This window comes from Ascaphus truei, chromosome 14 (assembly GCF_040206685.1).
Source record: "Ascaphus truei isolate aAscTru1 chromosome 14, aAscTru1.hap1, whole genome shotgun sequence".
Classification (NCBI taxonomy): Eukaryota; Metazoa; Chordata; class Amphibia; order Anura; family Ascaphidae; genus Ascaphus; species Ascaphus truei.
In genome coordinates this window covers 3,145,624-3,172,692 of record NC_134496.1, presented here as the reverse complement: position 1 = coordinate 3,172,692, position 27,069 = coordinate 3,145,624, and the positions used below count along the sequence as shown (strand labels likewise).

The window sequence follows — 27,069 nt, the reverse complement described above, 5'->3', positions numbered from 1 at the left end:
CTGACCCACACTCTCAGACTCTCCCTGACCCACACTCTCAGACTCTCCCTGACCCACACTCTCAGACTCCCCCTGACCCACACTCTCAGACTCTCCCTGACCCACACTCTCAGACTCTCCCTGACCCACACTCTCAGACTCTCCCTGACCCACACTCTCAGACTCTCCCTGACCCACACTCTCAGACTCCCCCTGACCCACACTCTCAGACTCTCCCTGACCCACACTCTCAGACTCTCCCTGACCCACACTCTCAGACTCTCCCGGACCCACACTCTCAGACTCTCCCTGACCCACACTCTCAGACTCTCCCTGACCCACACGCTCAGACTCTCCCTGACCCACACTCTCAGACTCTCCCTGACCCACACTCTCAGACTCTCCCTGACCCACACTCTCAGACTCCCCCTGACCCACACTCTCAGACTCCCCCTGACCCACACTCTCAGACTCTCCCTGACCCACACGCTCAGACTCTCCCTGACCCACACTCTCAGACTCTCCCTGACCCACACTCTCAGACTCCCCCTGACCCACACGCTCAGACTCTCCCTGACCCACACTCTCACTCTCCCTGACCCACACTCTCAGACTCTCCCTGACCCACACTCTCAGACTCTCCCTGACCCACACTCTCAGACTCTCCCTGACCCACACTCTCAGACTCTCCCTGACCCACACTCTCAGACTCTCCCTGACCCACACTCTCAGTCTCTCCCTGACCCACACTCTCAGACTCTCCCTGACCCACACTCAAGCAAAATCCTACTGAAGGCTCCAAAGACAAGTGTTAAACTTGAGTGGCACTCAGTTGAAGTGAGTGACACTTGACAGGACCGCAGACACGGCAGTCAAGTTCAATGCACTGAGTGAGTGCGACTTAGTCTTCCTGAAGTAAAAAATTGATAATTGAATACAAATACTCCAAATACTACCTGTACTGAAATCCATCACCAATGATGCTAAACAAGAATGACAATCAGCTACAAGAAGTGACAACTTGAAATGCATGAGGGACGGTCTGACAGCTTAGATCACACGGAGTCATTTTATGGGGCACAGATCATGGGGGGGAGGGGGGTGTCTGCAAAAGTTAATCATACAACATGTATTGAAGTCAAGGAGACCAATGATGCTGGGATTAGGTGTCACTCAGTGACTGAGTGACAGGCCTGGTGGTGTCCCAGGGCCCTCCTGCCCTCCCCGTCAGGGCCCTCCTGCCCTCCCCGTCAGGGCCCTCCTGCCCTCCCCGTCAGGGCCCTGCGTGGCTCCCTCTCCACTGCGGAGCAGGTGCCCTCCTTCGCAGCTGCTGCACGGTGTGGGGGGGAGGAGGAGAGCCGGTAGTGGGGTGTCTCTCCCTCCGCAGCTGCTGCACGGTGTGGGGGGGAGGAGGAGAGCCAGTAGTGGGGTGTCTCTCCCTCCGCAGGTGCTTCTGCACGGTGTGGGGGTGAGGAGGAGAGCCGGTAGTGGGGTGTCTCTCCCTCCGCAGCTGCTGCACGGTGTGGGGGGGGGGGAGGAGAGCCGGTAGTGGGGTGTCTCTCCCTCCGCAGGTGCTGCACGGTGTGGGGGGAGGAGAGCCGGTAGTGGGGTGTCTCTCCCTCCGCAGGTGCTGCACAGTGTGGGGGGGAGGAGGAGAGTCGGTAGTGGGGTGTCTCTCCCTCCGCAGGTGCTGCTGCACGGTGTGGGGGGGAGGAGGAGAGCCGGTAGTGGGGTGTCTCTCCCTCCGCAGCTGCTGCTGCACGGTGTGGGGGGGAGGAGGAGAGTCGGTAGTGGGGTGTCTCTCCCTCCACAGTTGCTGCAGCACGGTGTGGGGGGGAGGAGGAGAGTCGGTAGTGGGGTGTCTCTCCCTCCGCAGCTGCTGCACGGTGTGGGGGGGAGGAGGAGAGCCGGTAGTGGGGTGTCTCTCCCTCCGCAGGTGCTGCACGGTGTGGGGGGAAGGAGGAGAGTCGGTAGTGGGGTGTCTCTCCCTCCGCAGGTGCTGCACGGTGTGGGGGGGAGGAGGAGAGCCGGTAGTGGAGTGTCTCTCCCTCCGCAGGTGCTGCACGGTGTGGGGGGGAGGAGGAGAGCCGGTAGTGGGGTGTCTCTCCCTCCGCAGCTGCTGCACGGTGTGGGGGGGGAGGAGAGCCGGTAGTGGGGTGTCTCTCCCTCCGCAGCTGCTGCTGCACGGTGTGGGGAGGAGGAGGAGAGCCGGTAGTGGGGTGTCTCTCCCTCCGCAGCTGCTGCTGCACGGTGTGGGGGGGAGGAGGAGAGCCGGTAGTGGGGTGTCTCTCCCTCCGCAGGTGCTGCACGGTGTGGGGGGGAGGAGGAGAGCCGGTAGTGGGGTGTCTCTCCCTCCGCAGCTGCTGCACGGTGTGGGGGGGAGGAGGAGAGCCTGTAGTGGGGTGTCTCTCCCTCCGCAGGTGCTGCTGCACGGTGTGGGGGGGAGGAGGAGAGTCGGTAGTGGGGTGTCTCTCCCTCCGCAGGTGCTGCACGGTGTGGGGAGGAGGAGAGCCGGTAATGGGGTGTCTCTCCCTCCGCAGCTGCTGCTGCACGTTGTGGGGTGGAGGAGAGCCGGTAGTGGGGTGTCTCTCCCTCCGCAGCTGCTGCACAGTGTGGGGGGGAGGAGGAGAGCCGGTAGTGGGGTGTCTCTCCCTCCGCAGCTGCTGCTGCACGGTGTGGGGGGGAGGAGGAGAGCCGGTAGTGGGGTGTCTCTCCCTCCGCAGCTGCTGCTGCACGGTGTGGGGGGGAGGAGGAGAGTCGGTAGTGGGGTGTCTCTCCCTCCGCAGCTGCTGCACGGTGTGGGGGGGAGGAGGAGAGCTGGTAGTGGGGTGTCTCTCCCTCCGCCACTGCTGCACGGTGTGGGGGGGAGGAGGAGAGCCGGTAGTGGGGTGTCTCTCCCTCCGCAGCTGCTGCTGCACGGTGTGGGGAGGAGGAGGAGAGTCGGTAGTGGGGTGTCTCTCCCTCCGCAGCTGCTGCACGGTGTGGGGGGGAGGAGGAGAGCCGGTAGTGGGGTGTCTCTCCCTCCGCAGCTGCTGCACGGTGTGGGGAGGAGGAGGAGAGTCGGTAGTGGGGTGTCTCTCCCTCCGCAGCTGCTGCACGGTGTGGGGGGGAGGAGGAGAGCCGGTAGTGGGGTGTCTCTCCCTCCGCAGCTGCTGCACGGTGTGGGGGGGAGGAGGAGAGCCGGTAGTGGGGTGTCTCTCCCTCCGCAGGTGCTGCACGGTGTGGGGGGGAGGAGGAGAGCCGGTAGTGGGGTGTCTCTCCCTCCGCAGCTGCTGCACGGTGTGGGGAGGAGGAGGAGAGTCGGTAGTGGGGTGTCTCTCCCTCCGCAGCTGCTGCACGGTGTGGGGGGGAGGAGGAGAGCCGGTAGTGGGGTGTCTCTCCCTCCGCAGCTGCTGCACGGTGTGGGGGGGAGGAGGAGAGCCGGTAGTGGGTGTCTCTCCCTCCGCAGCTGCTGCTGCACGGTGTGGGGGGGAGGAGGAGAGCCGGTAGTGGGGTGTCTCTCCCTCCGCAGCTGCTGCTGCACGGTGTGGGGGGGAGGAGGAGAGTCGGTAGTGGGGTGTCTCTCCCTCCGCAGCTGCTGCACGGTGTGGGGAGGAGGAGGAGAGTCGGTAGTGGGGTGTCTCTCCCTCTGCAGCTGCTGCACGGTGTGGGGGGGAGGAGGAGAGCCGGTAGTGGGGTGTCTCTCCCTCCGCAGCTGCTGCACGGTGTGGGGGGGAGGAGGAGAGTCGGTAGTGGGTGTCTCTCCCTCCGCAGCTGCTGCTGCACGGTGTGGGGGGGAGGAGGAGAGCCGGTAGTGGGGTGTCTCTCCCTCCGCAGCTGCTGCTGCACGGTGTGGGGGGGGAGGAGAGCTGGTAGTGGGGTGTCTCTCCCTCCGCAGCTGCTGCTGCACGGTGTGGGGGGGAGGAGGAGAGCCGGTAGTGGGGTGTCTCTCCCTCCGCAGGTACTGCACGGTGTGGGGGGGAGGAGGAGAGCCGGTAGTGGGGTGTCTCTCCCTCCGCAGGTACTGCACGGTGTGGGGGGGAGGAGGAGAGCCGGTAGTGGGGTGTCTCTCCCTCCGCAGCTGCTGCTGCACGGTGTGGGGGGGAGGAGGAGAGCCGGTAGTGGGGTGTCTCTCCCTCCGCAGCTGCTGCACGGTGTGGGGAGGAGGAGGAGAGCCGGTAGTGGGGTGTCTCTCCCTCCGCAGCTGCTGCTGCACGGTGTGGGGGGGAGGAGGAGAGCCGGTAGTGGGGTGTCTCTCCCTCCGCAGCTGCTGCTGCACGGTGTGGGGGGGAGGAGGAGAGCCGGTAGTGGGGTGTCTCTCCCTCTGCAGGTGCTGCTGCACGGTGTGGGGGGGAGGAGGAGAGCCGGTAGTGGGGTGTCTCTCCCTCCGCAGGTGCTGCTGCACGGTGTGGGGGGGAGGAGGAGAGCCGGTAGTGGGGTGTCTCTCCCTCCACAGCTGCTGCTGCACGGTGTGGGGGGGAGGAGGAGAGCCGGTAGTGGGGTGTCTCTCCCTCCGCAGCTGCTGCACGGTGTGGGGAGGAGGAGAGCCGGTAGTGCGGTGTCTCTCCCTCCGCAGGTGCTGCTGCACGGTGTGGGGGGGAGGAGGAGAGCCGGTAGTGGGGTGTCTCTCCCTCCGCAGGTGCTGCTGCACGGTGTGGGGAGGAGGAGGAGAGCCGGTAGTGGGGTGTCTCTCCCTCCGCAGCTGCTGCTGCACGGTGTGGGGAGAGCCGGTAATGGGGTGTCTCTCCCTCCGCAGCTGCTGCTGCACGGTGTGGGGGGGAGGAGAGCCGGTAGTGGGGTGTCTCTCCCTCCGCAGCTGCTGCTGCACGGTGTGGGGGGGAGGAGGAGAGCCGGTAGTGGGGTGTCTTTCCCTCCGCAGCTGCTGCACGGTGTGGGGAGGAGGAGAGCCGGTAGTGGGGTGTCTCTCCCTCCGCAGCTGCTGCTGCACGGTGTGGGGGGGGGGAGGAGAGCCGGTAGTGGGGTGTCTCTCCCTCCGCAGCTGCTGCTGCACGGTGTGGGGGGGAGGAGAGCCGGTAGTGGGATGTCTCTCCCTCCGCAGGTGCTGCTGCACGGTGTGGGGGGGAGGAGGAGAGCCGGTAGTGGGGTGTCTCTCCCTCCGCAGCTGCTCCTGCACGGTGTGGGGGGGAGGAGGAGAGCCGGTAGTGGGGTGTCTCTCCCTCCGCAGGTGCTGCTGCACGGTGTGGGGGGAGGAGGAGAGTCGGTAGTGGGGTGTCTCTCCCTCCGCAGGTGCTGCTGCACGGTGTGGGGGGGAGGAGAGCCGGTAGTGGGGTGTCTCTCCCTCCGCAGCTGCTGCTGCACGGTGTGGGGGGGAGGAGGAGAGCCGGTAGTGGGGTGTCTCCCCTCCGCAGCTGCTGCTGCACGGTGTGGGGGGGAGGAGGAGAGTCGGTAGTGGGGTGTCTCTCCCTCCGCAGCTGCTGCTGCACGGTGTGGGGGGGAGGAGGAGAGCCGGTAGTGGGGTGTCTCTCCCTCCGCAGCTGCTGCTGCACGGTGTGGGGGGGAGGAGAGCCGGTAGTGGGGTGTCTCTCCCTCCGCAGCTGCTGCTGCACGGTGTGGGGGGGAGGAGGAGAGCCGGTAGTGGGGTGTCTCTCCCTCCGCAGGTGCTGCACGGTGTGGGGAGGAGGAGAGCCGGTAGTGGGGTGTCTCTCCCTCCGCAGCTGCTGCACGGTGTGGGGGGGAGGAGGAGAGCCGGTAGTGGGGTGTCTCTCCCTCCGCAGCTGCTGCTGCACGGTGTGGGGGGGAGGAGGAGAGCCGGTAGTGGGGTGTCTCTCCCTCCGCAGCTGCTGCTGCACGGTGTGGGGGGGAGGAGGAGAGCCGGTAGTGGGGTGTCTCTCCCTCCGCAGCTGCTGCTGCACGGTGTGGGGGGGGAGGAGGAGAGCCGGTAGTGGGGTGTCTCTCTCTCCGCAGGTGCTGCACGGTGTGGGGAGGAGGAGGAGAGCCGGTAGTGGGGTGTCTCTCCCTCCGCAGCTGCTGCTGCACGGTGTGGGGGGGAGGAGAGCCGGTAGTGGGGTGTCTCTCCCTCCGCAGCTGCTGCTGCACGGTGTGGGGAGGAGGAGAGCCGGTAGTGGGGTGTCTCTCCCTCCGCAGCTGCTGCTGCACGGTGTGGGGGGGAGGAGGAGAGCCGGTAGTGGGGTGTCTCTCCCTCCGCAGCTGCTGCTGCACGGTGTGGGGGGGAGGAGGAGAGCCGGTAGTGGGGTGTCTCTCCCTCCGCAGCTGCTGCTGCACGGTGTGGGGGGGAGGAGGAGAGCCGGTAGTGGGGTGTCTCTCCCTCCGCAGCTGCTGCTGCACGGTGTGGGGGGGAGGAGGAGAGCCGGTAGTGGGGTGTCTCTCCCTCCGCAGGTGCTGCTGCAAGGTGTGGGGGGGAGGAGGAGAGTCGGTAGTGGGGTGTCTCTCCCTCCGCAGCTGCTGCTGCACGGTGTGGGGGGGAGGAGGAGAGCCGGTAGTGGGGTGTCTCTCCCTCCGCAGCTGCTGCACGGTGTGGGGGGGAGGAGGAGAGCCGGTAGTGGGGTGTCTCTCCCTCCGCAGCTGCTGCTGCACGGTGTGGGGGGGAGGAGGAGAGTCGGTAGTGGGGTGTCTCTCCCTCCGCAGGTGCTGCACGGTGTGGGGAGGAGGAGAGCCGGTAATGGGGTGTCTCTCCCTCCGCAGCTGCTGCTGCACGGTGTGGGGTGGAGGAGAGCCGGTAGTGGGGTGTCTCTCCCTCCGCAGCTGCTGCTGCACGGTGTGGGGGGGAGGAGGAGAGCCGGTAGTGGGGTGTCTCTCCCTCCGCAGCTGCTGCTGCACGGTGTGGGGGGGAGGAGGAGAGCCGGTAGTGGGGTGTCTCTCCCTCCGCAGCTGCTGCTGCACGGTGTGGGGGGGAGGAGGAGAGTCGGTAGTGGGGTGTCTCTCCCTCCGCAGCAGCTGCTGCTGCACGGTGTGGGGTGGAGGAGGAGAGTCGGTAGTGGGGTGTCTCTCCCTCCGCAGCTGCTGCTGCACGGTGTGGGGGGGGAGGAGGAGAGTCGGTAGTGGGGTGTCTCTCCCTCCGCAGCTGCTGCTGCACGGTGTGGGGGGGAGGAGGAGAGTCGGTAGTGGGGTGTCTCTCCCTCCGCAGCTGCTGCTGCACGGTGTGGGGGGGAGGAGGAGAGTCGGTAGTGGGGTGTCTCTCCCTCCGCAGCTGCTGCTGCACGGTGTGGGGGGGAGGAGGAAAGTCGGTAGTGGGGTGTCTCTCCCTCCGCAGCTGCTGCACGGTGTGGGGGGGAGGAGGAGAGTCGGTAGTGGGGTGTCTCTCCCTCCGCAGCTGCTGCACGGTGTGGGGGGGAGGAGGAGAGCCGGTAGTGGGGTGTCTCTCCCTCCGCAGGTGCTGCACGGTGTGGGGGGGAGGAGGAGAGCCGGTAGTGGGGTGTCTCTCCCTCCGCAGACTCGCTCTTCCATCCCCCAAGCCAGTGATTCCCAACCTTTTTTGTTTGGAGGAACCCTTTAAGTATTTTGTAACATTTCGGGGAACCCCCATCTAGATGACATGTTTGACGGGTAAATCACAAAATAGACGTGTAAAGCAGTGGGGGGAATAAATAATCATTAACTCATACTTTAGAATAAACAATATGTTTATATTTTGTAATGATTTTGGTTTAAACATCACCCCCCCCCACCCGCATCTCACATCATCCCCCACTGATCAATCGATCTCTCTCTCCTCTACCTTTCTCCCTCCTCTCTCCGCTCTCCTTCCTTCTGTCTCCTCTCCTTCTCTCTCTCCTCTTCCTTTCTACCTCTCTCCCCCTCTCCCTCATTCTCTCTCCTCTCCCTCTCTCCCTCCTCCTCTTCCATTCTACATCTCTCCCTCCTTCTCTCCTCTATCCCCTCTCCTCTCTCCCCCTCCTTCTTTCTACCTCTCTCTCTCTCTCTCTCTCTCTCTCTCTCTCTCTCTCTCTCTCTCTCTCTCTCTCTCTCTCTCTCTCTCTCTCTCTCTCTCTCTCTCTCTCTCTCTCTCTCTCTCTCTCTCTCTCCCCCCTTCTCTCTCCTGTCCCTCCTCTGTCCTCTCTCCCCTCCCCTCTCCCTCATTCTGTTTCCTCTCCTTCTCTCTCCTCTTCCTCTCTACCTCTCTCTCCTCTCCCTCATTCTCTCTCCACATCTCTCTACTCTACCTCTCTCCTCTCCCCCTCTCCTCATCTCTCCCTCTCCTGTTCATCTCTTCCTCCTTCTCTCTCTTCATCTCTCCCTCCTCTCTCCTCTCCCTCCTTCTGTCTCCTCTCCTCTTCCTTTCTTCCTCTACCTCTCTCTTCTACCTCTCCCCCTCTCCTCTCCCTCATTCTCTCTCCCCTCCCCCTCTCCTCCTCTACATCTCTCCCTCCTTCTCTCTCCTCTCCCCTCTCTCTCTTCTATCCCCTCTCCTCTCCCCCTTCTCTCCTCTCTCCCCCTCCTTCTCTCTCTACCTCTCCCTCCCTTCCCTACTCTGTCCTCTCCTTCCCCTCTCTCGCTCCTCTCCTTCTCTTCCTTTCTCCCTCTCCCCCTCCTTCTTTCTCCTCTCCCCCCACCCTCTCTCCTCTCCCCCTCCTCTCTCCCTCCTCATCTCTCACACACACACACACACACTGTCTGACACACACACACACACACACAAAGTCTGACACACACACAGACACACAGACACACAGACACACAGACACACAGACACACAGACACACAGACACACAGACACACAGACACACAGACACACAGACACACAGCACACACACAGTCTGACACACACACACACACACACACACACACACACACACACACACACACACATACTCAGTCTGACACACACACACACACACACACACACACTCAGTCTGACACATACACACACACACACACACTCAGTCTGACACACATACACACACACACACACACACACAGTCTGACACACGCACACACACACACACACTCAGTCTGACACACACATGTAGCGGGTCCCTCCGCTCAAGCCATGCCCCTCCCGCTCCCTACAGACCGCATATCGCGGTCTGTGTCTGTCAGCGCCCCGCCTGTCTGCAGTGTGGGCGAGCTGACTGAGGGAGCGGGGCCTTAGCCTAAGGCCTAAGGCCTAAGGCCGCGATATGCGGTCTGTAGGGAGCCGGAGCAGGAGGTGGGCGGGAGTGGGAGGGGGGGCGTGGCTTGAGCGGAGGGACCTGCTACTCCCCCCCCCCACGGGCTCGGGCTGCAGGACGGAGCTGCTGCGGGCTGCTGTAAGGTAAGCAGTCCCTCCCCCTTCTGCCACAAAACACACACACTACCTTGAGTAGGAAGCTGCCAGATGACAGCTCTCGCTCCCGCCACCACTGCTGATTGGCTCATCAGCGCACCACGTGACGCGTCACCGCTCGGGATCACAATTTTCTTGACTCCCCTGGCGGCTGACGCGTCACAGTGCGTAGTGAGCCGTCAGCGAGGGGGGACTGGGACCGGCTCGGGAGGATTCCCCTGCTGGTGGGGAATGCTCGCGCAGCGCCGCCTGCGCCGCCGGCCGCAGCGGGTCCTAGCCCTTATAAGGCCCGCGGGCCGGACGTTCCCAACCCCTGCTCTAGCTGATTGGCTGATTGGGCGTGACGCGGGATGGAGCTGCCAGGACTTTTTTTTTTTGGCGCTGAGCAGTCAAGCCGCCCTTTCTTCTCTGCACGGGTAAGTAAGTGTAAAAGTGTGTGTGTTGCTAAGATTGGCGCGGGGGAGCGGGGCAGTGGTGGTGTGGGGGTGTTCCTTCCCCCCGGTCCCCGGCGCTCCCTTGTCTGAGTGTGTGTATGGTAGAGTGTGTGTGTGTGTGTGAGAGTGTGTGTGTGTGAGGGGGTGGGATGACTGACTGGGTCACTCTCTCTCTCTCTGTGTTACTCTCTCTCTCTTTGTTATTCTCTCTGTCACTCTCTCACTCTCTCTGTCTCTCACCCTCTCTCCCTGTGTGTCGCTCTCTCTCTCTCTCTCTCTCTCTGTGTGTCGCTCTAGGGTGGGGTTGGGGGTGGGACCAGGTGGCGAGTAGATTTTTTGTTTTGTTCGGCAAGTAGATTTTTGGGTGATTTGTCGACCACTTTGTATAGGAAATAAGCAAGTTTTATGCTATAAAAATACGTTGGGGGGGGAAGCTTTGTAAAATAAATCCCAGGAATTGTAAATAAAAAGCAGTGGTGTCTGTAAGAACCCCTGGCACCTTCACACATTGACCACTGCTAACAGTTTTAAGCTTTTCGCTGCCCTTATAACATACCCAGTATGGCACTGGTGACTGGATGCCAGGGGAGCTTGTGCCATACTGGGTATGTCATGCTATTTATGCCTGATTGTTCATGGTAGAGTAGAGTCTCCTCTTCTTTTTATGGGGGGAAAGGATGGGGGGGGCGGGCAGGATAAGTTACAACAGCCATGAAACTTTAGTAAATAATTAGAAATGGGCAAAACTGTCAAAATCCGTTTTGCGGAATTTCCCGAGCCTTCCATTCAAAATCCATTCCGTGGTGTAAAATCCGTCGGCGGATTGTTCCAGTTCAATCTGTGTGGATTAATAAAAAACTGCCATTGGATACAATGCACTGGTGAATTTTACCAATCCGAATCCGTGGATTGGAGTCTTAAAATCCACAATGGATTGAATAGTCAGTAATAAAAATAAAAGAAGAATCGCCCGTTTTGAGACTGATCCGCGGAATTCCGTGGACCAAAGGAACCGCCTGATCAGCACTGATCCGAATTCGGCCAAAAAAAGTGCCCATCTCTATAAATAACCTCCAAAGACTGTGGAATATGTATCGTGTGGTTACTGCAGCATTCCTCCTAAATCAGGTGCAAATAGCATCATTTTAACTCTGTGTCAATATATGAAGGTGCTTCACTCCGGTTCTCCGTCACTTTGGGGAGCGGGTGTATAAGGATCTAGGAGATGGGATAGTCAGCATAATATCACTATTCTGTGTATTAACATTTGCATCCACAACTGGCGCCCTTCCCAGTTTCTCTCTTTGCATCAAATAAATCCAAGAGATTAGGCGCTGTTATCCTCGGCTCCTGAGAGATGTGCAGCAGGTGTAGGAAGCAGGGTTTACAAGTCTCATACATACTGCACAAATTGGATGCATATTCCCTGTGCGTATATGGTGTGACAAAGAGAAACTATTGAGATGGTGATGATCAACACAGAATGGAATAGAAATGTGTTTTGTTTTATGTTCTGTTTGTGTTTGCGTCAAACGTAGTTAAATGTCCTACAAACTTGTCATGGAACAGGAATACCCCTGTCTGCATTTCTGTCTCACCCCCCCCTTTTCCTTGCAGCCCTGCTTGTCAGCATGCTTAGTGGCAGCTGTATGTATTTGGTTCTACATGCAACTCCAATGCTTGTGTGATAATACAGAGCCATTTCCCCCTTTCCAGCAGTCTGCTGCATTAAGATACTACATTTTGCTACATGTTGCAGCTTCTCCAGGCACTCCTGTGAGTTGCCATGGCAGCCCCAGCCTTTCTCCCAAATGGGTTAGTCTGCTGTCTCCCCCTCTGTTCTGCCCACAGATGGTCTGTCCCCAGACTATCTGACACCCAGCATACACTGCTTCATCCTTTCCACCATTTTCCCTGGATTCGTGAGTACCTCTCTGTAAACCCTGTAATGGTGCTGAAGGAGAATCTTTTCACCTCCCTTGATCACTGAGCACACACAGAGACACCTACACCTCTACACAAGTGACTGTACCTTATCCTGTTTTCCCTCAATAAAACCAAGAAAAGAAACAGATCTTGTCGTGCTTAGGAAAGAGGGCGAGTTGGCACTATCTGAGCTAAGACATAACCACGTGATCCTCTAGCTTCCAGAATAGTGAAAAGATAATCGTGTGCCTTACAGACACTTACAGGAGCTGCTACTCCAGACTCCATTATACAGAGTGGCCTCTACAGCAGTACAAGCAAGCAGCTTACACAGCTATACAGAGCAACCTCTACACCACACAAAGGAAGCACCAAGCAGCTAAAACTGCATGCAGCCTGCAAATTTCACAGACAACCAGTAACTCAAACTGCACAGCAGCCTTGCAACAAACAGTGCTTCTCTCACAATACCTAACTGCCTTTTTCTCTGTCTGAGTCCACCCGCTGCTCAGCCCCACAGTGAGCAGCCAACGGACACCTGTAAGTACAGCTTCCCCAACGCTGCACGCTGCAGGACACCGCTCGGCATCATCTGAGACAGACGCCCATCGCTGACAAGGTAAAAAACCGCACGCCACACGCACTGGCAAAAGGCCTACACACACCTACAGCATGGCAGAACTCAGAGCCTCACCAGACATCACGCAGGAGAGCGATCACTCAGACACAGAGACCGCCGCGCAACTGCAACAGGCGCAGGCAGGCGCAAGGCCCAAACGGACAGTCACACTGACACAAAAGGGCCGCGAAAAATATGAGACTGACATTGAAGCGCACCGCGCTAAATTAGATTTGGCCTGGAGCACAACCACACTGGGAATACGCAACGTTAGTAGCGTTGGTAACTATGCGCAATAGCTCGAGCAGGCAATAACGCAATTAAGGACGAATACTCGCGTTATCAAGAACTGTCAGAAGCATACATTACTTACCTGACCAGGGCCAACACCAGCGAAAGCCTGCAAGAAAGGGACTTAAAAAATGACATTGACCTTACACATGACAGCCGCGTGCGGACCGCTATCACAGACGCGCAAAGCGTGAGAAAAGAGCTCCTCCTGGAGACCGCGTCGCAGCGCTCCAGCACATCAAGGCACTCATCAAGGTCAGCAAGATCAGCACAATCCAACACGTCTAGCGCGAGCACAAACGCCACCAAGGCGCGAGCCACCGCAGAGGCCGCACGTGCCAGGGCCGAATATAGTCGCAGAGAGGCAGCCGTAAGGGCAGAAAAGGCGCGCATAGAAGAGGAGGAGCAGAATGCCGCTGCTACCGCCGCTGCTGCCAATGCTGCTGTTGCTGCTACCGCTGCTGCTGCCAATGCTGCTGCCGCTGCTACCGCCGCTGCTGCCAATGCTGCTACCGCCGCCGTTGCCAATGCCGCCGCTGCGCGCAGAAAGGCCGAATTGGACGCGGATCTAGAGGCACTTAATCAAGAGAAGGAAGCCGCCGCCGCCGCCATAGCCCAAGCTGAAGTCCTAGAAGCAGCCGCACAACAGGACGGCGGGGAGCTACCGTACAGACGGGTAGCTTCAGAGGATCCAGTCCAACACACTGAAGACTACGTCAGGAACCTCTTCAGTGTAAACACCAGCGCACCATCTCAACACGGATGGAGCGACTCGACAGATACCGAAGACCTGCTAGGCCCACGAGGAGAAGATGCCGTTCCTGCAATGGCACATGCTGCCTGGGATAGCCACAGCCACAAGAGTGATCCACACGCCAGCGCGCACGCGGATGCACCACAACAGGCTCGCAATCCAGGTACACCCACGCGGGAGAAAACAGCCCCTCACACCGGCCAGCAGCCATCACGCATCCACGCCAAGGAAGAGGTGACCGCGCAGACCGTCCCAGCAACTACCTCGGAACGGGACAAACGCGCCGATGTCTCAGGTTTGACAGACATAGCCAAGTACATGATCCGGCGCGACTTGGTGCACGCGGGACTCATCAGCTTCGACGACCGCCCTGAGAACTACCGGACGTGGAAGTTCACGTTCAAAGACGCAATCGACAGCTTGGACTTCTCAGCTAGGGAAGAGCTCAACCTGTTAGTCAAGTTCCTGGGGAACGTATCCAGGGAGCAAGCGCAGAGACTTCGGACGGCAAACGCGCATCAACCCCAAGTAGGTCTTGACCTAGTGTGGGAAAGGCTAGAAGAGTCCTATGGCAGCCCCGAAGCAGTCGAAGATTCACTCTTCAAAAGAATCGAGAGCTCCCCCAAGATCACAACTAAAGACTACTCGAAGTTACGAGATCTTGGAGACCTGCTGCAAGAACTGGAGTTCGCAAGGAAAGACCATTCCTTAATAGGTCTCAACGCCCTAGATTCAGCTCGTGGAGTGAGACCCATCCTGGAGAAGCTACCCTTCAACCTCCAAGAAAGGTGGCTTTCACAAGGCTCCAAATACAAAAGGGAGAAGCAAGTCGTCTTCCCCCCATTCTCATTCTTCGTGAGCTTCATCCGCGAAGCGGCAAGGACAAGAAACGATCCCAGTTTCATCTTAGGTGCGCAAACCACATACAGTGCAAGCAGCCCGAAGAACGAGAGACCAGCGACGAGATATGGTAACCCCCAAACACCCATCTCGGCCCGCAGGACGGACGTGCCTCCCACGACCCAAACTACTCCCGATCAGTCGGTCGCCGGAGACAAGGAACCAAGGGACCCAAACAGGGAATGTCCCATACACAAGAAGCCACACCCACTCAACAAGTGCTTTGGGTTCAGGATGAAGTCCCTAGAGGAACGCAAGAGGTTACTTGGAGAATTCGGAGTTTGCTTAAAGTGCTGCGGTTCCACAACCCATCTAGCCAGGGACTGTAAAGAAGAGATCAAATGCACAGTGTGCGAGAGTGACAAGCACGTGACAGCATTACACCCAGAGGCGATGACACTCCACCAACTCAAGAACCCATCCTCCATAGCGGAGCATGGCGGGGAGAAAGAAGAAGGAGAGTCAACATCCGTCACATCTCAGCGCACTGAAGTTTGCGGAAAAGAAGGTGACAAAATGTCCTGCTCCAAAATATGCCTTGTCGCAGTGCACCCCCAGGGAAAACCTGAGAAGGCTATTCGGATGTACGCAATCCTCGACGACCAGAGCAACCGATCACTGGTCAGGTCAGAGTTCTTCGACATGTTTAACATACAAGATGGTGCTTTTTCTTACACTCTCAGAACGTGCGCTGGGCAAATGGAGACCACAGGGAGAAGAGTGAATGGCTACACCATATGCTCAATAGACGGCAAAGTGAACATGCCCCTTCCCACACTCATCGAGTGCAACCACATGGCCACAAACAGGGACGAGATACCCACACCAGACGTGGCACTCCATTACCCCCACCTCAAAGGAATAGCCAACCACATCCGGCCGGTGGAACAAGACGCCAAGATCCTGCTGCTGCTCGGTAGGGACATCATGAGAGTACATAAAGTCCGTAAACAGAACAACGGACCCCACAACGCGCCATACGCCCAAAGACTCGACCTAGGAAGGGTGATAGTGGGCAACTCGTGCACTAACAAAGAGCACGGGCAAGACTACGTCGATGCCCGCAGAACGGAGGTGACAGAATGTGGACACACATCTTTCTCCGAACCATGTCTTGGCCATCTCCAAGTGACCGAAGGGCCAAGTGAAGAGAAAAGACAAGGTCATACCCCTGAGACCAACAAAGACATCCCCACGCCGATGGGATGCGACAATGGCTTAGGATGCTCAGCAGTCCAGACAGCCAAGGATGATGAGTCGATTCCACCGAAGGAAGAGAGTAACCTCCCAAAGGTGACCGACAAAGGGATCGTCCTAAAAACAACAAACAATCAGACAATACTCCCGCGAGCAAGGGCACAATTAAGACGTACAGTTGTTCCTCTCCACAGAGTATCAAGCAACAGAGCAACCAATTGCCACGGCTGGCATAGCCGCAAAAGATTGCGCCCCACAGGCGAAGCCACAGTGTCAAAAAGACTGTTCGTTCAAACACGTAAGAGGGGACAGTTGCAGAGACATTTCCCAAAAGGATTTACAAGGACAAAAGAGACTGTTCTTCGTCCTGTCCAGGGAGAAAACAACCTCCCGATGGCAGTCAACAAAGAAACACAAAAGCGTTTCACCAAACTACGCGGAGATGTTCTCGTACAAGAGAAATGTACCGATGAACTACGCTGTATAGCGTTCCAGACAACAAGGAACGATGACAAGCAAACCCCATCAAGGGAAGATAGAGGATTCCCGAAGTTAACAGCCAAGGAGCTCTCTAAAGACGGACTAAGCAGTCGGGTGACTCCGCTACCATTCCGTTCACAAAGGAGGCGCTTCCCAAACAATGGAGAACATGCCATCTCTAGGTTCACCTCGCACCTCTGCGGCCTACAAAGGGAACCAGAGACCAAAAACAACTTTGTGGTCTTCATCCAGAAGATATTCTTTACCGGCCACGCAAAGCCAGCACCTCTAATGGAGGAAGGCGAAGAATGTCGGTACCTCCAATCACCTGGAGCCTACCACCCTCAGGAACCCGATCAAATCCGGGTGGTGTTCAACCCTAGCGCTCAACTCCAGGGAGTTTCCCTGAACGACACCCTCCTCACTGGACAAGACTTGACGATCAGTCTTCCAGGGACATTAATCCGCTTCCGCAAGGAACCTAAAGCCATCTCCTCCTGCCAAACGCCAGGTGATGGGATGACAAACTACCATGACTGGCACATCCACGAGGTGATGCACTCTGTAGAGAAAGCTACAGAGTCAAAGGGACTGTTCTCTCACAAAGTCGAAAGGAAACAGTGCCAGAGACTTTCACAGAAAGACATTGTGGTGAAACCAGCAAACCTGGAGCGGTTCATCCATCCAATATCCTTTGCTAAAAGACTTTGCCAAGGGATTTCAACACCAGTGGTGCCGGCCGGTATCACCTCGTTATGTGGACATGGACTTTGCATTATTATGTTGTTATGTTGTATGCATTGCACATATGTTCCACATAGCCTACCATATAGTGGTATCTACAGATACCAGACGGGGAGTGTCATGGAACAGGAATACCCCTGTCTGCATTTCTGTCTCACCCCCCCTTTTCCTTGCAGCCCTGCTTGTCAGCATGCTTAGTGGCAGCTGTATGTATTTGGTTCTACATGCAACTCCAATGCTTGTGTGATAATACAGAGCCATTTCCCCCTTTCCAGCAGTCTGCTGCATTAAGATGCTACATTTTGCTACATGTTGCAGCTTCTCCAGGCACTCCTGTGAGTTGCCATGGCAGCCCCAGCCTTTCTCCCAAATGGGTTAGTCTGCTGTCTCCCCCTCTGTTCTGCCCACAGATGGTCTGTCCTCAGACTATCTGACACCCAGCATACACTGCTTCATCCTTTCCACCATTTTCCCTGGATTCGTGAGTACCTCTCTGTAAACCCTGTAATGGTGCTGAAGGAGAATCTTTTCACCTCCCTTGATCACTGAGCACACACAGAGACACCTACACCTCTACACAAGAGACTGTACCTTATCCTGTTTTCCCTCAATAAAACCAAGAAAAGAAACAGATCTTGTCGTGCTTAGGAAAGAGGGCGAGTTGGCACTATCTGAGCTAAGACATAACCACGTGATCCTCTAGCTTCCAGAATAAAACTATTAGCTAGAAATGTTAAATACCAGAATTAAAAAAATTACACAAAGATACAAAATGTGATACATCTCCTTACAATGTGTGCGTCATGTAACTCCTCCTACTGACACAAGCTGACTCACAAGACCACAACTTGGAGCAAAGACAAAGATTCATTGACGCAAAGAGACGCAAGATGAAAATGGAGCAAAAAAATAGAGAGAAGGACTTGACATCTTCCCAGGTGTCTGACACAAGGGGCGCAGTGGAGAGAATACCCAGGCATTGCAAAATAGTGGGGCAAATCTTAACACTTATTTGTTGTATGGTGTCAGGAAATGCTCTACTGGTGCCAGAAGCTGTCTTACGGTATAGCAGCACTTTGGATACATGAGCCGCGATGTGTCATCTCATCGCTCCTTGATGTAGAGTTTTGATGGAATGGTTTAGTTTGAGTACGATTGATTTAGTGGTGAGGTGAATGTACGAGTTTGTAATGCTGTTTGTTTCAGTATATTAGAATGTATATCGTTCTCGGCTATGTAATATAACTTATCTTAATGCTGCAGTACCACTTAGTTGTCCACTCTTAGACAAGAGGAAGTGGGAGTGTTGAGGTTGACCATTGAAGTGATTGGGTTTACTGTGCTTAGTATCACCATCAGCATTTAGTGAATAACCCCTACATATTTATGGGAGGCGGGGGTGTTTATTGTTTATACTGTATAGTATGTGCCAGTTTTTTTGTATCAGAATCAGACTGCATTCAGTTACATATACTGTACCTTATTCTTGTGATGAAGAATCTTCTCCTGTACCTATACAAAGACAATAGCATGAGTTTCTAATATATTTTAGATGACAGCTCTAGACATGCGATGAGACTAGACATGCGATGACTCTAGACATGCGATGAGACTAGACATGCGATGAGACTAGACATGCGATGACTCTAGACATGCGATGAGACTAGACATGCGATGACTCTAGACATGCGATGACTCTAGACATGCGATGACTCTAGACATGCGATGAGACTAGACATGCGATGACTCTAGACATGCGATGAGACTAGACATGTGATGAGACTAGACATGCGATGACTCTAGACATGCGATGAGACTAGACATGCGATGAGACTAGACATGCGATGAGACTAGACATGCGATGAGACTAGACATGCGATGAGACTAGACATGCGATGACTCTAGACATGCGATGAGACTAGACATGCGATGAGACTAGACATGCGATTACTCTAGACATGCGATGAGACTAGACATGCGATGACTCAAGACATGCGATGACTCAAGACATGCGATGAGACTAGACATGCGATGACTCTAGACATGCGATGACTCTAGACATGCGATGACTCTAGACATGCGATGAGACTAGACATGCGATGAGACTAGACATGCGATGACTCCAAGGCACGTGATAACGCTCTGGTCATTGCTGTATATGAATATTATGGCTCTCTATGCATATGATGGCTTTCTAGAGATGCCATGTCTCAACACGTGTTATGGCCTTTAGATATGTTCTGACTATGTATGGTAAACATGATAAGACACGTTACGTGCTGGAAAACACCTTATGGCCCCATTCCAGTTAATAGGCAATACAAGGCCATATTTACTAAGCCATGTTACTCCATACGGCACCTTCTGGGACAGAATACACCTTAGACTTGAAAGGACTGTAGAGGGACATATTTACTTAGCTGTCCTGAAAGGTGTTTAATGGCGTAACACTGCTTAGTAAATATAGCCCACAATGGCTGCCATTACTTTAATGACATTTAATGGCTCTCCAGAAGTGAAGCATCTCTGGTTATATGATGGATCTCTGAATCTATAAGGGATCTTTTGGAATGTAATGGCTCTCTAGAAAATGGTTTATCTTTATCTGCCCTTTATATATATGTTCAAACTTTAAAAAAACAAAACATAGACTTGGGTGAATCTTGTGATTTGTTTGCTCTCAAAGATTCTATATATAAGATTTACCCAAAAATGTTGGATGACATATATTGAATGTCTAGGAATGTTTGGAGACGTACAGATGCAGCAACGAGTATTAGAACTCTGCCTGGGTAGTTTCTGGGGCAGTCTCACAGTAATTGCCTCAACATTTCTGTGAGATTCTTAATGGCCCATCGGATTAACACAGCAGGGGGTCCGTGCAAATTGAATGGGACTGCAGGGACCCCCTGCTGTGTGAATCCGATAGGCCATTAAGAATTTTACAGAACTGTTGGGGCATTTACTGTGAGACTGTCCCAGAATCTCCCAGGAATTTCTCAGGTAAGTGTTCTAATACTGGTAGTTGCATCTGTATAGGGGTCTATTTCCAGAAGTCTCCCAGCTGCAAGAGTAGGGCAAAACCAGTGCAAAACCAGTGCAAAAAAAGCCGTATTCATCAAAGAAAAGGAATCCCATTGAAAACAATGGGAGTTTTTCCTTTGATTAATCTGGGGCAATTGTTTTGCTCAGAATTTGCCCCTTTGCAGCCAGGAGACTTTAGTAAAATGCCCGTAGGACCATACTTAGTAAGCAGGGATACTGCATAAGACACCTTCCAGGGCTGGGCGACACCTTATGTCCCATCTCTGGAGTACGGGCTGAAGGAGAAGCTTAGTGGTACGGTCACCGGCTTCCAATCCTAGTATCCGCTTCCCTCGTGACCTCCCTATACCCAATACACCAAAACCCATAGATTGTAAGCTCTGCAGGGCAGGAACTCATTACTAAATTCTATATACAGTGCTACGTACACTGTCAGCACTATATAAGAAAATATATTATTATTATGGAGTAGCACTGCTTAGTAAATATGCTCAATCATATATGAACGAAATGCACCAAATTCACTCAGGATTCCTCTTATGAGAGAAAAAGAGCGTCTGGGTTTTAGGACCGTGTTAGAAATGGAATTTTGTGACCCCGGGAACACTAAGTAATGATTTAACAAGAGGCTATTTACAGTTCACATGCTGCTGGTGATGAGCAAATAGTTGAATTTTGCTTCCGTGGAACGTGGGCTACAATACAAGCTTACTTGGCCACATTCAGGCTTCACATTGGTGAATTTTGGGCTGCCACCTTATAGTGGCTGCCTGCTGTCCTGTTTAGCATGCCAACACTCTTACCTCCATTGCCGGCAAATAGGAATCCTATGAAGACATGTCCCTGACATCATTGGACACCCCCTCCCTAATGTCGCTGGACACGCTCTATGATATCATTGCATAAACCATCAGACACATTCTCCAATGTCACTGGCAGTGGGGAACACTGTGCCGGAATACTTCTACTCTCTTTACCTGGAACTCCTTGTCAGGGTCCCAGATGACCAGGTCAGCATCATGTCCAAGTTTCAGGGATCCCTTGCGATCTTGCAGACTGCAGAGCTTGGCTGGGTTACTGCTCAGCAAACGAGAAACATCTGGCAGAGTAAAACCCCGGCCTCTTGCAGAGCTCCAGAAAAGAGACAGCCCTATATCAATAAAAGATGGCATCTTACATGGCTCACCAAGGCACAGAGCCACATAACGCATCGTTAAGTCAATAACGGCGCTAACTTAAGCTAACGCATTGTTAAGTGCTAACGGGTATCTTTAAGATCAATAACGCAGTGTAAGTGCTAACGGGTATCTTTAAGCTCAATAACGCAGTGTAAGTGCCAACGGGTATCTTTAAGCTCAATAACGCAGTGTAAGTGCTAACGGGTATCTTTAAGCTCAATAACGCAGTATAAGTGCCAACGGGTATCTTTAAGCTCAATAACGCAGTGTAAATGCTAACGGGTATCTTTAAGCTCAATAACAGTGTTAAGTGCTGTTTTCAGCCATAATGGCCGTTGCGTTAACTATAGCGGACATTAGTGCTAATGATATGCAGAAGAGGTGTTCCCCCTAACGACGCACGGATTTAACGATGTTAGGTGAGAGCCTGGCGTTACTCACATCCAGACCCTAAAATAGGTCTGTTACAGGGTCTGGGTGAGAGTGTAAGAGCATACTTACGTATGATTGAACTGACATTGTTATTTACAGGATTCTTTTCCTGTCTTCTCTTGTTTTACTTTATTTAAGGGTCTGTGTGGGAGTGACGCTGCCTTTTCAGTACGACAGATTTAACACCATGTTATTTGAAGCTAACACGGGCACGACTAACTTAACATGGTGCTAATCTTATGCTAATGAGATGACTAATGGACGTTGGTTTTGAATATAATTAGTTTGTGGGTTGGCGTTAACCTTAGGGATCATAACGTCCATTATGGATTTTGATGAAAGTATGTTATGGGCCCTAAATTTACGGCTCTCTGTGGATCTGGGCCTAAGAGGGGAAGCTATGACCCGCCTTCCAGAGAGAGATCGAGACGGACAAATACAAGGCTTGTAGCACCTAATGTTCAGCAACCACATTAGATAGCAAACCTATAGAAATCCATTCCTCCCATGCACGTCCTGTAATCCAGCTCATGCACGTCCTGTAATCCAGCTCATGCACGTCCTGTAATCCAGCTCATGCACGTCCTGTAATCCAGCTCATGCACGTCCTGTAATCCAGCTCATGCACGTCCTGTAATCCAGCTCATGCACGTCCTGTAATCCAGCTCATGCACGTCCTGTAATCCAGATCATGCACGTCCTGTAATCCAGCTCATGCACGTCCTGTAATCCAGCTGGTGGGAGGAGTTCCAGTAAACCTCATGTTGTTGAAGCCGAACAGGTCGCCCCATGGCACTTAGCTGTTGCAGCCGCCCCCTTCCCTGCTGCCCCCTCCTCCTCCTGACGCTGCGGTTTAGAAGGAGGAGGGGGCGGGTGCAATAGCGAAGTGACTTCCCATCAGGCCCGATAGGCCCGAGAACGCGGCAAAGTATAGAGGGGTGGACATTTTTGGCGCCCCAAAATGTTGCCGGCCTGGGCCTAATGGGTTTAAGGGGTCTAATGGGAAATCCGCCACTGCAAACAGGCCTGGCAAACCAGCATGAATCCCTACAGACACTATATGCGCCCCAACATATATATAAATAAGGGGGACGCTTTAAATCCCTGTGTCATCTTTCCCGGACATTTGTGGAAATATTGTTTGGGGAAATGCCACTTTTGCGTATAATGCTATTAATGAATAGTAAGATACACGTAATAAGGCGTAAGATACACGTAATAAGGCGTAAGATACACGTAATAAGGCGTAAGATACATGTAATAAGGCGTAAGATACACGTAATAAGGCGTAAGATACATGTAATAAGGCGTAAGATACACGTAATAAGGCGTAAGATACACGTAATAAGGCGTAAGATACATGTTAAGGTGTAAGATACACATGTTAAGGCGTAAGATACATGTTAAGGCGTAAGATAAATGTTAAGGTGTAAGATACACGTTATAAGGCGTAAGATACATGTTAAGGCGTAAGATACATGTTAAGGCGTAAGATACACATAATGAGGCGTAAGATACACATAATGAGGCGTAAGGTACATGTTAAGGTGTAAGATACACATAATGAGGCGTAAGATACATGTTAAGGCGTAAGATACACATAATGAGGCGTAAGATACATGTTAAGGTGTACGATACACATAATGAGGCGTAAGATACATGTTAAGGCGTAAGATACACATAATGAGGCGTAAGATACATGTTAAGGCGTAAGATACACATAATGAGGTGTAAGATACATGTTAAGGCGTAAGATACACATAATGAGGCGTAAGATACACATAATGAGGCGTAAGATACACATAATGAGGCGTAAGATACATGTTAAGGTGTAAGATACACATAATGAGACGTAAGATACATGTTAAGGTGTAAGATACACATAATGAGGCGTAAGATACATGTTAAGGCGTAAGATACACATAATGAGGCGTAAGATACATGTTAAGGTGTAAGATACACATAATGAGGCGTAAGATACATGTTAAGGTGTAAGATACACATAATGAGGCGTAAGATACATGTTAAGGTGTAAGATACACATAATGAGGCGTAAGATACACATAATGAGGCGTAAGATACATGTTAAGGTGTAAGATACACATAATGAGGCGTAAGATACATGTTAAGGTGTAAGATACACATAATGAGGCGTAAGATACATGTTAAGGTGTAAGATACACATAATGAGACGTAAGATACATGTTAAGGTGTAAGATACACATAATGAGGCGTAAGATACACATAATGAGACGTAAGATACATGTTAAGGCATAAGATACACATAATGAGACGTAAGATACATGTTAAGGTGTAAGATACACATAATGAGGCGTAAGATACACATAATGAGACGTAAGATACATGTTAAGGCATAAGATACACATAATGAGACGTAAGATACATGTTAAGGCATAAGATACACATAATGAGACGTAAGATACATGTTAAGGTGTAAGATACACATAATGAGGCGTAAGATACATGTTAAGGCGTAAGATACATGTTAAGGTGTAAGATACATGTAATAAGGTGTAAGATACAGATGATAAGGTGTAAGATACACGTAATAAGGTGTAAGATACACGTAATAAGGTGTAAGATACACGTAATAAGGTGTAAGATACACGTAATAAGGTGTGCCAGGCAGATCTCTTAACGCAGGGTTGGGAAACTCCAGTACAACAGGTTACGGTTTCAGGATATCTCTGCTTCAGCACAGGTGGCTCAATTCGTCAGTTTTTGACTGCGACACTGATTGAACCATCTGTGATGAAGCAGGGATAACCTGACCTGTTGGTGGCCCTTGAGGACTGGAGTTACCCACCCCTGCCCTAACAGGGTTTTCCTGCTGCGTTACTTAGTTTGTATGAGGAGAGTGCGAGAGAGAGTGCGAGATAGCGAGGGAGAGTGCGAGATAGCGAGGGAGAGTGCGAGATAGCGAGGGAGAGTGCGAGATAGCGAGGGAGAGAGAGATAGCGAGGGAGAGGTAGCGGGGGATAGAGGGAGCGAGGGGAGAGGGAGAGGGGGAGCGAGGAGAGGAGGAGAGAGGGGAGGGGGAGCGAGGGAGAGAAGGAGAAGGAGAGGGAGGAGAGAGGGAGAGACTTAATATAGAGAACATTTGAAACCTCTCGGAACGAGAGGGTGTTATTTACTAAAGTCTATTCGAATGCAAAAACAAGTGGGAAAACTAGTACAAAAAAACAGCTCTGGTTTTTAACCTGCAAACTTTAGTAAATATTCTTCTATGTGACAATTGTAAGAAGTCTGATTATCACGTTTTTTACATTTGACAGAACCGCAATCAGAAAATGGGGCACTATATTTAATTAAGAAAAGGAATCCGAAGAATAGCAATAAGGAGGGGGTTTTCTCTTTCTTTTTTTCTAAATCAAAAAGTCTTTCAGGTGCAAAAATACTGCAGGAGTTTTATCAAAGAAAGAAAACCCCATTGAATGTTTTCCCTTGATAAATCGGATACCATTTTCTGCAGCAATTTTGCAGACTGGAGACTGATAAAATGACCATCACAAATTGTTTGATTTTATTTGAAAAAAATGTGGTGCTATATTTTGCCCCACCCTTTGTAGCCAGGAGACTTTGATACGTCAGGGTGACACATCACGGCAAAATTCTGCCCAAATTGACCCAAATGGCATTATTTTCATCTGGCGTCACTTTGTTTCAATGTATTGAGGTCCTTGCTCCAAGTTTTGCGCTATGTCGGCGTCTGATTTGGGACGATTCAGGAGGAGGAGTTAGGGAGGAGTTACATAGCACACACATTATAACGAGATCCTGCTGGTCTGAGCTGGCAAAAACATTTCCGGGTAACAATTTGATTCAAATGTAGGAAATACTTGTAAATGTAAAGAGATAGATGGATAATGCGTCAAAACAAACTTGTATTGACACTTTCATTACGTCGATATAGCTCCCTCATAGCCACCTAAAGTCTCCAAGCTACACAACTGGGAAAGAACAGTCCAAACAATTGCACCAGATTTACTTTATCAAAGGGAACATTCCATGGGAGTCACTTTCTGTGATAAATCTGCTGCTGTTCTTTGCACTGATTTTGAAGTCAGGAGATTTTAGTAGCTATGGCCCTACAAATGTCATATGCAAAAATAAGTAGAGATGATGGTGGACGCGTTTCAATTCTCTGGTAGGGTCCAGGAGTTTGGACTCTTACTCACCGAGCTGCAGGGATGAGATGCCCCCCCAGGCTTGCAGGAAATCTCCTTCCTGCAGGAGCTTGAGATCGGGAGTGCAGGGGGAATGATCAGATACCACCATGTCTATGTGGCCCTGTAAGAGAGCGTCCCAGAGGACCTCCTGCAGGAAAACAGGCACACACAAAGTGAGACATCAATGATGCCCTGCAAGAGAGATGCATAACGAGAGCTTCCTACAGTGATTCCACAACCCTCTCTAATAGCGCGTCTGAGATCAGATGCATTGTAAGAAACTCCAACCCTCTGTAATAGCGCGTCTGAGATCAGATGCAATGTAAGGAACCCCAACCCTCTCTAATAGCGTGTCAGATCAGTTGCATTGTAAGGAACCCCAACCGTCTCTAATAGCGTGTCTGAGATCAGTTGCATTGTAAGGAACCCCAACCCTCTCTAATAGCGTGTCTGAGATCAGTTGCATTGTAAGGAACCCCAACCCTCTCTAATAGCGTGTCTGAGATCAGTTGCATTGTAAGGAACCCCAACCCTCTCTAATAGCGTGTCTAAGATCAGTTGCATTGTAATGAACCCCAACCCTCTCTAATAGCGTGTCTAAGATCAGTTGCATTGTAAGGAACCCCAACCCTCTCTAATAGCGTGTCTAAGATCAGATGCATTGTAAGGAACCCCAACCCTCTCTAATAGCGTGTCTAAGATCAGTTGCATTGTAAGGAACCCCAACCCTCTCTAATAGAGTGTCTAAGATCATTTGCATTGTAAGGAACCCCAACCCTCTCTAATAGCGTGTCTAAGATCAGTTGCATTGTAAGGAACCCCAACCCTCTCTAATAGCGTGTCTAAGATCAGATGCATTGTAAAATCTGCATCTACTATATATTTCTGAAATGTCTGTATGTTTGTCTGCATGCCATGTGTCCCTAGGGCCAATCGCATTGCACCTTTGGCCTGTCACTCCACCTCAACACTGTCCCACCCCTCACCACACTGTCCCACCCCTCACTGACTCTCATTGCCCTTCGGCCAACACCACTGCCACACTGTCCCACCCCTCACCCCACTGTCCCACCCCTCACTGACTCTCATTGCCCTTCGGCCAACACCACTGCCACATTGTCCCACCCCTCAGTGACCTTTGGGAATGCTTCTAAGCACCTAACACTCACCGCCTCTTACAAACACCCCCCTCCACCACCACCCCCCCCAACCTCATGCACACTACGAACGCACGCCACAGCTCTCCCGCTACTGCAGCCCATCACCAACCCCCCTCACCCAAACATCCACCGCACGATGCTCCATCACCCCCCCCCCTCACACGAACAGCAAACGCACGCTGCTGAACATACAACGCACAATGCTCCATCACACCCCCCCCCCCTCACCCGAACATCCCCGGAGCACACCCAAAACTACCCCACCCCCCTCACCCATATATCCACCGCACGATGCTCCTCCGGAGCACCTCAACCCCCCCCCCCCTCACCCCAACACAAAACTCACGCTGCCGACCATCCAACGCACGATGCTGCTCCGGAGCCCCTCACCCCCCCCCCCCACCATCCAACGCACGATGCTGCTCCGGAGCCCCTCACCCCCCCCCACCATCCAACGCACGATGCCACCTCACGATGCTGCTCCGGAGCCCCTCACCCCCCCTCCTCTGTACGCCCC

General features: G+C 53.1%; 1 protein-coding gene across 2 annotated transcripts in view; it reads right to left on the bottom strand.

Annotated features, from left to right (window-relative positions):
• LOC142465546 (allantoinase, mitochondrial-like) overlaps positions 1-27,069 on the bottom strand; it is a 124,729-nt gene that overhangs the window by 13,499 nt on the left and 84,161 nt on the right. For both annotated transcript variants that reach the window (XM_075569537.1, XM_075569538.1), the window contains 3 exons: positions 25,402-25,540; positions 20,570-20,742; positions 18,027-18,059 (listed from right to left, as the gene is read on the bottom strand). In XM_075569537.1, coding sequence (XP_075425652.1) covers positions 18,027-18,059; positions 20,570-20,742; positions 25,402-25,540 — 345 coding nt within the window. The remainder of the gene's footprint in view (positions 1-18,026; positions 18,060-20,569; positions 20,743-25,401; positions 25,541-27,069) is intronic.